Raw genomic sequence first — 15886 nt, 5'->3', positions numbered from 1 at the left:
CACTGAAAAATTCCACTAAACATTTTGAAATTCAAACATGTTTTAAATCTTCAGTGAAAAGGTCTGTAGATAAAAGAGCTTTGTTGTTCATTTATCTTTCTCAAGAATAAGTTGTTCACAAATAATATTTCTAATACACATGCACCAGACAAGTTTCTAAGAGAAACTTATTTTACAACAGTATTGATCCAATTAGATCTGATTAAAGTAGGTATTTGTAATTTTGAAATGGCAAAGTGATTAATAGAAAATCTTCTCTTTTATAATGATTTTTTTGCTTTCTCTTCTTAAAAGGACACCAAACATCCAATATTTAATTTCTGTTAAAACTTTGAAAAAATTGGTTGAGAAAGAAGAAAAGAAATAAGGGCTACAAGCTATCATAGCTTAAGAATGCAAGTTCTTCACTATTTTTCTTTTTATGTATAGTTAATGGCTGAATGGACAACATAACTGAAAATTCAATGATACTGGAATGGAACACCACCAGCAGATGTGTAAATGTCATGCCAGTGAGTTGCAGCAGTTTAATTTACTTTTCTTTTAAAAAGAAGGTTCTGCCTTTTAGGCAGAAGGTAACAGAAGGTAGTAGTCTGAATACCTTAGCAACCAATTTTTATTAGCACTGGTTTGGTGGGGTAATTATTTTTCAATTTACCATATACTTGGAAACTGCATTATATTAGCACACCATAGAATCCTCTGAAGAGAATCTCCTGCATGTACTTTCCTGGTTTTTCTTTGGCTTTTAGATAATTCCTTAAGTGACATGTCAGACTTTTCTCCTTCCTATTCCCTACCTATGGACGATAATTTTACAAGTTGCAACGTAATTTTACAGCCAACAACTTGTCCCTATTCTGAAAGCATCACTATAAACTAGAAGTTAGACTACCAAATACCTATATTAGAATTGAAGATATATTTTACAAAAAAATAGACAGTATATCAATGAGCCTTGACATGAAATCAGAGGGAGGATGAGGAAAAAACAGAAGAGAAAACTTTTGGACAATGATACATTCTTCAGCACGACAAATATAAAGAGATGGAAGAGCCATAGTAAGTCACCCCTCTTAGGACTGGAGAAATTCCTGACATTAGAAACTATTGGAAAGATAGATTTAAAGGCCAGAATCCAAAACTAGATGGATTGTGAAACCTGAGAAACTGAAGAACACTCAGCAGGAAATATCTAGTTTTTCTGGAGTGAGAAGGAAGACAAGAAAAACAAACGTTAAAAGCAGAGAAGGGACTTAAGCAAACCTAAAATCCACAGTAGCTTTTCCAAGCTTGTCTTACTGCAATTTCTACAATGAGTTTTTTATTACTATCATGATGGGTATTTTTCAAATATATAAAATATTTCCTTGCTTAAAAGCTGACCTGTCCCCTGTTGAATACTTTCCATTTGAGTCTAATTGCAAGACTTCTATGAACTTTGTTTCTTTCAACAAGTTTTGATTAAACTCTCCTTCTTGAGAGAAATCTGTGCTCTTCCTAGCTAAGATGCACTGAAAGGCACCATTCATTACTGCATCATTGTGCAGATTCCATACTGCCTGGTGTGCACATTATGGCTTTGTGAAACAACACACAAATTCAGTCTTGCAGCCTTGAGCTCCAGCTATGAGGCACAGGTCAGAGTAGAATAGCTAGAAAAACTGAATTTTCCCTCTGAAAGTTCCTTTTGATTTCCAAAATAACCACTATTTCCAAAACATTCAAGGCACACGTTTCAACTGTAAATTATCTAAACTTGTTTATACATATTGGTGATTCACAATCAGAGTGTGAAAGCACTTTTCCACTCCCTGTTTGGGCAGGTTTTTCTTCAAAGTCTTCGTCACACAAGAAGCACAGCTGCCATCCTCTCCTGGAATATATGATTCTTATTTTATTCTCTGTAGAGTCTTAATTATCAGTAATTACCCATTATCTTAGTCTCTGGTTTCAATTATTTTTGTTCTCTCATTTTCCTTCTATACTCTCAGGCACTTGCAGCAATAGGTAATGGATACACTCATAAGGACTTTGTGATGCAGGCTCTGTAGGTCTTCCAAATTCAATGAAACAAACCAAAATTTTGCGTGAGAAGAATATGAACAGTTCAGGTCAAAAAGATGCCAAAGGAATGTGCTTAAGAGGCAATAGCATGAAAGAGTGCCAAAGAAAAAGGGAAATTAAGAAATAACCACAACTATCATGATTTGTTAATGCTTTGACTTAATTTTCTGGTCTTGCCTCTTACACATCCATTAACTCCTGACAGTAAGGGCAGCCAGGCAGGAATAGAACTAAACACTGATTTTACGTTCAGTGAGAGATGCATGGTATGTGAACAACTTGCTCTAGATCAGTTCCTTCTGAAAAATATGAATGTATGGCAATATGGTTTTGCATAGCTACACTACTTTTGAATTTTTTTTTCTTCTCCCCTTCCCCAACAAAATTGGGATTCTAAGAGCAAACTGCATAGGGAAAACTGACACAAACATATTCACTTTGGAAACTAAGTGAGCTTATCATCCTTGATGAAAATAAAGAGCCTCAAAAAAGTCCATTGCATGATTTACCCCACACAACCACACAGTGAAGCCAGGTGTTTCACATCTGTGCCATATTTATGCAAACAGCCACTAAACACATTCCAATCTGTAACAGTGGCCACTGTGAAGATGAGTCAAAGGCTGAGAGTTTTGTCTAGACTTCAGCTGGTTAGACAAACTCTGATATACTGTGTGCTAAACAAATCTTAACTATTTTGGAAGTGGATCTAGAACCACATTCATGCCAGTTAAGTGGATGTGGGATTGAATTCTATTGAAATGTGATGTGAAATCATCTAATTTAATAACATTAACCCCTGGAGAGTAAAGAAACACTGGCATCCTTTTGACACTTTTATAATCCCTCAGTAAGAGACAGAGGCTGTATTTGTTGAGGATCACACAGCTGAACCAGATACACTGTGCACTGCCCCTAAAAGACTCTGTCACAGCTATGGGAAGAAAAGAGCTTGCATGACCCCATTAGAAAATAACCCCAAATAAAAGCATGGGAATTATGAAGATGGATGCTGCACTCTATTATTAAAATTATTGATGTCCCACACATATCCATACTTCACTCTAACATATGAGTTAATTTAACAATACAGTACTTCCCTTTTGAGTTCAGAATTAGTTTTCTTATAATGTATTGCATGAAAAATCTCTCTGGCTCTCTGAGTAAAGCTGACCAAAAGCATTATCAAATTCAGCTTCAGCTGATTCTGTGCAAGTGACCTTAGCATTTTGGTATTCAGTAATCTTAATTCTACATTGCAGCAACTGAGAAGAATAAAAAAACAACTCTTTAAAAAGAAGATTCACCACTCAAAGAGAGTCCCAAGAAGCACAACTCTGCACTTCTATATCTTAGCAAGGACTATTCAAAGTACATCTGCATTGAATGTATATCAATAGCTCTATTATTAATGTGTTTATAATAGTATCCAATATAATGAGTAAAAGACACTTAGCAAAGTCAATTGAAATGAATGTTTCAGTAGATCTATTATTCAGCCATTCAGTTTCAGAGTATTAACAACATTTCCCCAAGTATTTTAAGCCATTCATCAGCTCTTCACTCTTCAAGTCTGTTACAACTAGCTAAAGACTAAAATTCCTCAAGTTGTATTTATTGTGGAGACAGGGAAAGAGAGGGAATTCATTCTCCTCCTGTCTTATACCACTTGAAATTTTGTTTAATCCTGGCAAGTTTATGCAAGAGATTGAGCCAACAGCTTTCACTGTCCAAACCTCCATTACAGTTGTGTAAAAAGCTGACTCTCTAAAACAAGGGCCAGAACATGTACTCAGACTTAACTGCTGGCAGAAAGAGAACTCATGGTTACATGTTAGGAAATACCTTTTGGAATTTGTAAGCAGAAGTCAGACAAGCTTGAAAATATTTCTAGCTTTGAATAAAAAATTAATCAATGAGTGACAGCTTCCTGCAAAATGTGAAGGGCTTTTTCCTTAATGCCTACTGGGATGCAATTGAGATGCAGGTAACTTTTTTTTGTTGTAGATATTCCTGCCCTGTAAGTGATACTGCAACACTGCAAATTTGCCATAGACTGGATGGTCTTTTAATACAGCAGCTTACTTTTGTATTCTGACAGGGTTAACTTCATTAAAATTCCTGAAGGGCACAGGAGGTGTCAGTGCCTTCCATTCAGGACTGCTTGCCAGAAAGTTCCTTTGTGGGGCTCACAGCAACAAAAGCAAATTTCTGCCTCAGGAATGGCAAAGAAACTTTGGTTTCCAAAGGGGTTGAGCTGCCTCATGTACGGGGAACAGACCTTTCACCTCTTAGTTTTATTTATCTCTGGCCTTGACAGGGTGAACTCATATCTAATCCTCTCACATAAAACACAATGCTTATTTTAATACTCCAGGTACAAAAAGGTGGAAAAACCAGAAAACCCCACTTTGATTCCACACTAACATCCTGCAGGTGTAAAGGGATGAAATTTTTACTTTAAAAAATAGTCTATATTTCCTTCCCAAACCTCCTCAAATCAAGTATTTCTTATCCTTTTGGGAATGTTTAAGCAGAGCTGGGCATTCTTGACAGGCTTTTACACCTTCATAATAGAAATAAATGGAATTCCTCCTTGTTGCATGTGGTGACAAGGAATCAACCTCTCTACTAAGCCCTTCTAAGCATTCAGTGGATCATTCCACGTAGAACACATTTACTAAAGATGCAACCAGCACGATTTCAAGCGTCACAAATGAATAAATGCATACAAATTATACAAGCAAACAGGGACACAGCTGCAGTATTTGCAGCTGTAGAGTTGTAAACCTCCATATTTATGGAGGAAAATCGTTAAAAAGAAAATTTTAGGGTGTCCAAATATTGTTTTTACAAGCACTTATTCTATTGTTAGTAATAATAATGCATTACTGGCTGTTTCTTACTTTTGATCAGAAGAAAATAGGGAAAAGAATGTGTGCAATAAGATTTGAGGTACAATTTATATAATTCAGGTGCTTAGTTCAATGTAAATTAAGAAGGTGTGCTTAATTAGTTGCATGATTAGACAATCCTGGAAAGCAGGCAGATGCAGGCTGGCAATATCCCATTCTTCATTTACTTTTTTTATCATAAAGGAAAGAAGTCTTCCAAGATCCAAACTAGAAGAGATCCACTCTTAGTGTAACACATCTGAGATACAAAAGGAAAGAGTTAATCTTTGTTAATCTTTTAATGTCTTTTCATTAACATAAAACATATTAAACAGGGCAGTTCCTAGTCAGTGAAAAATATGGGTTACTTTCCATAGAAGACACTATTGCTGAAAAATATTGGTTATATGAATATAAACCCACTAGAAACACTATAAAGTTAAAGTATCTTAACTCGCTTTCTTCATTAGTGCCATAAACAAAGATTGAGCAGAAGAATACTGCAGGAAAAGAAGGGAAAATTTTGTAGATTTTTGCCTTTGGGTGATTTGGAGATGGTAATTTCTTTATCAAAATCAGTTCAAAACCAGCTTTCACTCTCATACATTATTATGAAAAAAGATTGGCTTTGACTGTAACAAAACACAAATGTACTCCAGGTGAAAAATGCATTAAAAGTAATCCATCCACAGTGGCACAAAGGATTAGGAAATGTATTCCATGGAATGCAGAATGTACTTCTGCAGATGTGCAAAAGACTGATGTTTCCCTGAAACAAAATAATTGCTTTTCTTTTATTCCTGAGCTTCTCCAACCTTAAACCCTCAATATTATCCTAGGCTGCAATTACCAGGTCACAAGAACATACCTTTCTCTAACACATTCTTTATCAGCAGCATGAAAATATGCATTACATTCTCAAAGAGCAAAGAAGCTCCACATCAGGCAGATCACAGGCTAACCTTCCTGTTCCATTGTGGTTTTACACTCTACCATAAAACTGATTCCAGAAAAGAGAAAAAGAAAACTTTTTATAATCTGCTTACACAAACTAGAGAAAGGCATAAACAGGCAAAACTCCCTCTAATGGTTTCTATTACATTCATTTGTACCATATGTACAGCTTTTTTCTATGTACTAAAAATTAATAGCATAATTTCTGTTCACAACAACAGCACAAAATTGAGTCCACAAGTAATTTTTCCACAGAAAAGATATTCAGTCTTAGATAGGACAATAAAAATGTGTGAAATGCATTCTGTTTCTTCAATTGTATCCTGAAATGAAAAAAACATTTATAGCACAGTAGTATAAAACTTTTAATATGTTTTCTTTCATTCATTTGACTTCATTTTGATTTTCTATCTTATCTGTAAAACTTTGCAGGAGTTCAAACTGAACTATTGAAGCTTCATGCATCATCTGACCCCTGTGAACATTTAATTCTAAAAGTAGCATTTAAAATTCATGCAGGCTTTTGTCTTGAATACCAGAGTTGTTGAAAGCATCATAACTTTTATGGCATTTTAGAAAAGTGAATCTGGAAAAGGAAGAGGTGGAGATTTGGAGTGAAATTTATAAAAAGCTGTATTTGGCTTGCAAATGAATTTATATATACCAACTAAAAAAACCAAACCACTGTACAAAATGCTGCTGTGGGCTCTTTCTTGAACTAAATGCTGTCACTTGAAGAACCAACTCAGAAACTCTGCACAGCAGATGCATTAAGGTATTTTGTCCACAAATATACACTGTACAGCGTAAAAGCTAGAAAACTCATTAAAGTAGTAAGAGAATATAATACATTTATTTCATCTAATGGATCTTCTGTTATGTAAACACCTATGTAAAGTCCATTGTCCTCTCATTATTTCAAATTCCCATGTCAATTCTGTCAAACTATAAGGTGTGAGGTCATAATCTTTTTAGTATTCTAATCCACTATGAAATATTATCAGAAGAGACAGATAATGTCTAGCTTGGTTATTTATTATGATGATTACACACCTCCAAGATCAATGAACTCAGAAAACAATGACTTTGGCTTCTGCTGGAGTACTGTGAATAATCAACAGCTAGAAAGATGGGATAAGTGAACACAATATGGAAGTTTGGAATGGTCCAGACTAAAGACCATAGGGTAAAAAGAAAGTTGAAAAAAATTACTTGTGGAAGGAGAAAAGCCTGATTTTCTGCATACCTCAGACCTTGTCAATGCTGTCCTTATGAAGCAGAGGCAGAAGTCATTTAATATCTACTACATTGTTTTCTTTTCCAAAGGAAAGCCTCTTATAATTTGCATTACTGTAACATACCAGATTATTTAAATTTTCCCTATGTTTGTCCTTTCACTAATCAGGGAGCCACTTTCATAAAGGCATAATTATTAGTATGCATCTGACTTGCTAGGGCAGCAGTATTTCACTGGTGTTAGAAGCTCCAACCTTTATGTCAGCAGTGTGTATTGGTGCAGACTTTTGGAGATCTTCAAGACGGTGTGTTGAGGTAATAATAACAAATAATAAATGAAAATATATTTTTCTCCCATGAGAACTTTGGGCTTCCACAGGAAGGTCAGAGGAAGAAAAGGGAGCTTTGTGCTGGATCAGTCTGCTCTAATAGAAAGTCAAGGTTATTTCCCTCCCATTCTTTGTCTGTCTGCTCTAATTAGACTGGAAGATCTCCTTAGGAAAGAAAATATATTTTAGACACATTTCAGTGTCTAACAGTGCTTCTAACAAGGCCCTCACTCAAGCTGAGAAAATTTATAGAAAAAGTATCAGACAGAGAACCAATGATCTTTATGAGTTGCTTTATCCCATAAATACTTCTAGAGAGATGCATTTCTTTAGCTGTGTGAGTTAGCAGCTTTCCACTACTCAGATGCCTTCATTCAAGGGCTGTTAGACAGCTGCTAGTCCTCAGCTGAATAAATTATATGGCCCATGAAGAGGTCACAGACATGAGCTGTGGATTTGGGCTCATGGATCTCAGAACTGGAAATGCTATCAACCTATCTTGCAATCCACCTATTGGCTAGATAACGCTGCAATCTGCAGTGTTTCAAGATTTTCAGGATCCTGTGCAGGTCTGCAGAATGCCATCATATGGTTATTCCAAACTTACAGAAGCTCTCCACGTATTTCTCATGATTGATGGGGTTTGCACCGCCAGTATTTAAAAGCTGAGGGAAAGCACTGTTATTAGCCCACTGATGCCCTCGTGTGGTCAGAAAGACTGCTTGGTGCAAAGTAGAAAATACAGAACGAGAGGCTGGTGGGGATAAGAACCGGCCACTCCTGCTAAAGCTCGATTAAAGAACTGCAGCTTTGCCCAGTTCAGCCTTAACATCAGGAAAAGGCTGGATTTTTGTTACGTTATAAAGTACAATGTCACATTTTAGAAAGGGAGAAAACCCCCAAACTAACAGTAGAGATTAAAGTAGCTTCTGAGCAGTAAACATAGGCAAGTTGGAATTCTTGAAACTCTTGAATTAATTATTCTTTAGATAAACATCCAACATAAAAAATTAAATTTCATCAGGTGAACTCACATTAACGTGAGCTTTAAAGTACAGCTTTGGAAAGTAAAAAGAGAAAAAAAGGATGCATTCAATAAAAAAAAAAAAAAAAGAATTCACTTAAGGAGTGAATACTTCATGTAGAGTTCTACATGATTAGCTGCACGGAATACAAATGGAATAAGTGAGACTATTTAAGGAAGGGAATAAGAGAATCATTATTCAAATCGACTTTCAATTCTTGCTTATTATGAAATATAGTCCCTGTGGGACTGGCTACATGAAAAGTTGTGATGATCTCTTCAGGTAATTCTAATTCAAGAGAACCAAGGTCTAGGTATGAAAACTGGGGGAAAAAAATGAGCACGTGTGTGTGTGTGCAAATATATACATATACCTGTGTGTGAATTCATACAATAAACACACTTGGCTACATTTGCACACCCCTCACTTAATTTAACATGATTCTTTTAACTTTACAGTAAGTGTGATATTTTTGGCATTATGAATACTTCAGGAATGTACTCAACTTTGACTCAAGTTCAACCTTTACGTCAGGTGAAGTCACAAAAGCAAAGTGAGGAAAAAATGGGAGAAAATGTTTCCAGGCTGATCCTTTTCTTTGGAAGTGCCTGACTTCATACTAAGGTGTCTGTCTCTCTTACACACTTCCTTTGGACTGACACACCTACAAAGAAGTATGTCATTTTTTAAGCTGAGTGTTGCCCATCAGTCTTTAGACTAGAGAGCTGGGATGATGTAAGTGTTGTATTATTCAGGTTCTACACAGCACATGCACTCACTCACAGGTAAATGTACTTTATCTATATTTACACAGCTTGTGCCCACTCAATTCACATGTGCTATATCTTTGCTCTGCTCAGTCCTGCACTATCTGATCTTGACATCATATTGGCTGAATCTGAATCATCTAGGAAACTCACCTGAGTTTCTCAGAGTTATAGGAGACATAACCTGAGTTAAACGTTTCAGCTTTTTATGTTTCTGAGGAAAAACACACATTACACAGAACATTTATGTTACAGTGGGGCTCTGTCACAGGCCAAAGAGAAATAAGCAACATCCATCCTTGAAGAAGAAATGTACTGTAGAACAATCAGGCCTTGACCTTTAAGATCTGGGACGTACCAGGAAATGGTGACCCTGTTTTAGGACAGCAGAAAGACAGGAAAATGGAAAGGTCTCTTTTTCTGTCTTGCTACTTAGATGTAAATATGAATTAATTTCCAACTGCATGTTTATGAGGAAGGCTTCCTATACTGAAAATGAGAGAACAGGCCATAGCAAATCAAAATAGTTACAATCACAACTACTTAACTCATTAAGCCTTTATATATAGCCACAAACAGAGGGCACTACTGCAATTTCAAAAAGCCATCTCATGCATGTAGGAGATGATATAACTACTGCACTTTCAACAAAGACATTAAAAAATTGACACAAAAAAAAAATCCCCCACCCAAATAAACCCCTAAATAGTCTTCGTTTACAAGATTTATTATTTTTTTTAATCAATCAGATCACATTTTTTGACAATGTTGGTACTGAAATGACAGGACTATTCTCAGCTTCAGGAAAGGAAATTACTATCTTCAGCTTCAGGATGTCACTTTGCATGGTGATATTACCAAGATCAAGACTACACCTGGATTTCAAAAAATGTTGTGAATTCTGTTTTGAGTTCAGATGCATATTATCATAAACCAGATGACAAAGCTCTTGCAATCTTTGACTAAGTCCATTTTTATGCACTCTACAAGTTTGGATATGTCCTGGGACTTCTGAAAACAGTGGCATTCTGAGTACATAGAATGAAACATTTTGGAATTATTTTAATCTAAGCATTGTACTTTATCTAAATGGGACATACCACTAAATAATGCTTACTGAAAGACAGTATCCAAACTATATCAGAATGTAATCAGTGCTGTTCTATTTAATTTCCATCAACAACCCTTGGATGAAAAAAGTAACACAAGCTTATCAATGTCTGCCTATTGCCATGCAACTTTTAGGGGAAGATTTTAAAAATAAATTGTCTGTCAAATTCTCTTCAGGTATTTGATAATGAAGTGACCTTGTTGTCAGAGACACCAACCAGTGAAAAAGCTCAATGGTTTTTGGAGTAGAGTTCACAGCTTTAGAAAATACAGTATTTTGTTTAGATTTTGTATTTTAGACACTCCAATTTAATAATTTCAGAAAATGGTAGTATTATTTTGAGTTTAAAACTTCAACAAATGACAAAAAATTCTGACCTGTCTCTATAAATGCAGGCTTATGCAAACACATACCATATTTTGATAAACTAATTTGGTAGCCTGAAGACTTCAGCAGTTTGAACTCTGCTGAGTATGTCAACAGTACAAAACAAATGTTGACTGTTTTGAAGATTGCCACAAATTATATCAAGGGAGCCTAATTACTGATTGCAAGTGGAACAGCTGTTTGTTTTCCTCTGTTTCATTGCTGAAGTATATCCAGCCTCCTTCTCGGAGCTAACATGTTTGTGAAAGCAAAAATGCAGCCCTAGAAGGTAGTACAAATAGGTCCAACCAAAGCCTGGTTGAAGATTTCATTTAATTTCAATTCTTTGAAACTACATTTATATTGAAGGTCCTCTAATTCTTTTTTCTCTAAAGAATTAGGAAGATTGAAACAATTTGTGTGTGTTTCTGCAGATCAGTGATTCCCAACCACATAGACAGGTCTTGGACTGGTCCAAGAACATCACCACAAAGGATAATAAGCTTTGCTATGCCTCTGGTAGTTTTGTGGGATGCAAAAATGGCAGTTTTAAGGGAAGGGGAAATTGGAGGTAGGTGGGTGATATGTGGAACACTGACAATTCTCTTAAAGTCAGTCCCTGCTACAAGATGATTTGGAATCATGGGTTTAGTAAAAGAACTAGGCAAACCTCATCAACCTACAAGTTACTTAACACGAGCATGCACATGAAACATCACACAAAAGGAGATAATTTTCATTCACTTGAATGATCAAATCAATACATGGCTGCAAAATACATCCAATTTTGCAAAAACAGGTATCAGGAAATATTTATCTGCAGCATTCTTAGCAAAGTAATTTTCCCTGAATCAGGAGACATGTTCTTGCCATGCTCAATTACACAGGGAAGCTACATGAATACGTTTTTAAGGTAATAGGATCCTTTCATTTCCAGAAATTAATGCCTTTATAAAGTACTGCTTTTATGTCAAGGTCTACTGAGAAATTAAGTAGGAAAGGTGAAGGCCATCATATCCAATCATCAAAATACAGAATTTACACAGCAACTAAATATCTATTATCTTATTGGAGATTACATAAAACTAAAGACCTAATTTATTTCTTATTGCTTTGCAATGCCTTTGTAAACAAAGCTTCTTAGGTCTCGTTATCTTTCCATTCAAAGCAAAACAAAAAAATAAAGTAGGGAAACAGAAGTTAATGATAATCATGCAAATCAGAAGATCACATAGGAGGCTTTGTTCCAGCCCTTTAGCACAAATCAAAGAGCACGTTATTTCAGTTCTGAGAAACCACTGGTTTGACACAGGAAAAAAGAAAGATATTCTAAGGAGACTTTACCCTGGAGTGTGCCTAGTAGTGAGGCAGGCTGTCAGTGGAGAGAAATTGTGCAGCAGACTTTGAAAACTGCTTTGTGACTGTGGGAAAACTTCTTAGCCTTCTTTAAAATTACTACTTGAGATTTCTAGTTAAATTACTTAAATTTTCTTATAGCATGTACTTTCCAAGCCAGTACTGTTGAATAATTTTTGGCTATTATTGACAATATAGTAATATTTTTGAATGAAATAACAAGTTATTAAAAAAAAGGAAAAAGGAAAAAAAACTTATTTAAATTGGTCCAACTCCCTGGCCTGGTGTAAACCGTTTATATCTGACCATAAGATGGTGCTAGTGCTACTGCACTGGCAATGAACATGGCACTGGCAAAGCCACAGTGTGGAGCACAAAGGTGCTACTGGGTAAGAGTTTCCTTTTCTCATGACGTTTATGGATGGTATTTGCTGAGGTCCAGTAACAAGAACATGTCAGTTCTTGCCCAAGTATCTGTAACCCAAGAACATCTTGTAGAAAGGCAGCTAAGAGTGGGAAAAGAAAGTAAAAAGACATTTTGGCCTGAGGTATCTCATTCATAAAAAAATCCAACCAAAACCAAAGAAAGATGTAATTAAGAATAGACTCATTCTGTTTTCCCATTCTAATTAAAGATGAAACTGAACAGTCCTGAATGTTCCCTCTGTGTTGCAATGGTGATCACACCTACTAGCCAGGACATCAACACTTGTATATACAAACACGCATACATGCACACACACCATGCCATGAATTCAAGGTGTTTTTCACCCAAGTCTCAAGTGTCTTTTTCATAGTAAAACCCCAGTAATTTTTCCCAAGAATTCAAATTCTGGAAAAGTATATAATTTTCTTAAAAATTAATTTCATTCTTGTACGTTCTGAAAGTTGCAGTTAAAAAATCAGTAGGAGATAAAGAATTTATTTGCATTTAATTGCATTGGAATTTGGCAAAAATACAAACAGTGTAAGACAAAGAGTCTGTCAGTAACCATAATTACAGGGGCTACAAAATGTTTTTAAATGGAGCCACTGTGCCTCTTTTTTTTCAGAAAAGAAGTCTATTAAATTTTTTCTCACAGGTGCACTTCTACTTCACAGTGTTTTTCCACACAGCTCTCCCCTCAACCCTTTTCCCAGCAGAAAACTCATCCACAGCTCATTTAGTTGTTTCCCAGTTCAGCTTTGTGAAGTCCTACCTGCACAGGACGACCATCTTCCTGGCCAATCATGTTCCTCCACTCCTGCAGTGACTGCTGGAGGCTTTCCAGCCCAGTCTCCCAGAGCCTCACACCTCCTCCCATGTCCACAGTAACCAAACCCACTTTGCCCAGCGGTGCCAGCAGGGCATCAGCATCCGAGATCTTAGAGAGCCAAGATGTATATGGAGAGAGAGACTGCGACCTGAAAAACAAGAATTAATGTATTTTTCTCAAAGCTGCAATTAAAAGGGGGATGAGCATTTCTGCAGTTAAGGTGACAACTAAATGAAATCACATCCTTGTTTTATAAGAGACTATAAACTAAGCCCTGTGGACCCACTATTTTATCTGAAACTGGACATAACCAAAAGACACTTGACTGTATAAGAAGCAGTATAAAAGACCAGGCTGAAAGGCAATATGCTGCCAAAAGCACTGCTGTAGTTTAGATACACTGCTGTATCTGATCTATCTAAAAGTAAGTCCATCTTTAGAAAAAACAATATTAAGACTACAAAAACTGTAAAAAGATGCTACAGAAAAATATAAAGCTAAAAAAGAAATAGAGAGAACATGATCTGAGCACTGAGGAAAATACATTTCCATCAACTCAGAGTAACACCTTTCTTTAGTGCTTTAATAAAATATGAAGATTTAAATACTTATTTAACAGTGACACAGCTTTATGTGCAGAGAATTGCACCACTTTTTTAAACAGCCAGCTTGCTGACAAAAATTTACTGATGAAAGACAGGGCCTAGTAAGTACATAACATGGAGGGAAATTTAGACAATGTAGAGAAGAATCTATGCATTTTTCATTACTGTTAATTACATGCATAAATAAAAAGACTTGGCAATCTTACTTATGGCAAAATTAATAATTTTCAAAAATATAAGAAGGAGCAACACATATGCTTCTACCTATGACTGAAACCACTATGTAGTAACTCAACTGAAAGTTATCTCAGCATTTGACTGGGCTAACTTTGCCAGAAGGAAGAAAGGTGGTTAGATTTTAACAGAGAACTATTCATATACATATGATGAAAACTTACTTTATTCATCAGTTCTTACTGGAGTACATTTTTAAATCTGGACTTCAGCTCAGATCTGTCATACACAGCTTAAATCCTAATGCTATCTTAAGGGTCCTAATATTGAAATACGGCCTCGTAATTTCTGTTATTTCCTATAAAATCCTAGTGAAAAATAAAGTGATTCCTTACTATTTTTATGGTAATGTCTTTCATTTTTGAATGACTGTGTAAGATCTAGGCCAATGGATCAATTATAAATGGTGAACAGTGCAAAAAGAAATCTCTAGTAATTAAAATTTTCTCCAGACTATTAATGAACCAGGATGAATTTAAATGAGAATAAGTACTTTTAAAATTAACACTGAGTGCATAGAATTAAAAAAAATTCTTTGCATGTGAGTTTCATACATGTACTATTTAAATATGCAAAGTGAAGAGAGTGCTATTTAAAACAATAATATTTTTTATTATTATTATTACAGGAGAAAATGACAATTTGGGACCAAAATATATCTTATACAACAAAACATTTGCAAATACTCTCTACAGTTGTGAGAGACAGATGTTAAAACCAAACAGAAGCCACAAAATCTGGCTATTTTAATTTATCATATAAGATACTTGTGTATCATGCAAGATCCTTGGGAATGAATACTTTCCAAAGGGAGAACTACAGAAAAGCTCCAGCTATTTTCAAAGTGAACTTTATACTGGACCAGAACTTCTCAGTTTCCTAATACCTAGCACTGGATCATTTTGCCTGTCTTTCTCAGATGCTAAGGATAGGGAAAAAGGAAAAGAAAATAACAACTGCAAACCGTAATGAAAGAGGGTTGAGAATAAAGTAGATGGAAGAGGAGGAAGGACCAAAGGGAATGAAAACCAGAAGATAAAGCTACCTTTCATATTTACTAATTAATTGCTACATTTTCATCAGCATTAACTAGTAAAAACAGACAAATAATGTTGACAAAAACATACTGGAATGTTTGCAGAATTTTACACTAGGTATGAATTAGTCTTACTTTCCACAGCAAAAGAAATATTTGCTTATCCTGAAGAATTAATAGACACTAAATTCTCTTTGCTCTTCTTCTAAGATGACAGTGCTCTAATCAATAAAATCAGTTACCTAGGAATTGCAATGTATTTGATTTTCTTTGAATTAAGATCTGTTACTTCCAAGTATCCAGCAGCTGGTGGAGGAGTGACATCTGAAAACAAACAAACATGTTATTTTCCAGCTGCATGATGAACTGGTTATTGCACTCACATTTAGCAGATTAAATGTAAACATTTTATTATACAGTACTTGTCAGAAAATGATAAGTTTTCATATTCAATTCAGGAATATAACTTGCAAATAAGGAATTGTTTCATTATTACAATAGTGAGTAATCAGACAGTCACAGTTACAAAAGAACAATGTATTTGTACAGTAAATGTCAAAATTACACACAAATATAGCTCTGCTCACAAAAGCACTATTCAAGCATTACTGCAATCCCTAACTCACTGCTTTGATCTGTCACTGAAGATA

General features: G+C 35.4%; 1 protein-coding gene across 2 annotated transcripts in view; it reads right to left on the bottom strand.

Moving 5' to 3' along the window:
- VWA8 (von Willebrand factor A domain containing 8) overlaps nt 1-15886 on the bottom strand; it is a 178181-nt gene that overhangs the window by 26548 nt on the left and 135747 nt on the right. For both annotated transcript variants that reach the window (XM_063392166.1, XM_063392167.1), the window contains exons 36-37: nt 15479-15560; nt 13305-13509 (exon numbers count right to left, since the gene is read on the bottom strand). In XM_063392166.1, the coding sequence (XP_063248236.1) occupies nt 13305-13509; nt 15479-15560 (287 nt within the window). The remainder of the gene's footprint in view (nt 1-13304; nt 13510-15478; nt 15561-15886) is intronic.

The sequence above is a fragment of the Prinia subflava genome, chromosome 3 (assembly GCF_021018805.1).
Source record: "Prinia subflava isolate CZ2003 ecotype Zambia chromosome 3, Cam_Psub_1.2, whole genome shotgun sequence".
In the NCBI taxonomy this organism is placed as follows: Eukaryota; Metazoa; Chordata; class Aves; order Passeriformes; family Cisticolidae; genus Prinia; species Prinia subflava.
This window is presented reverse-complemented; position numbering and strand designations above follow the sequence as displayed.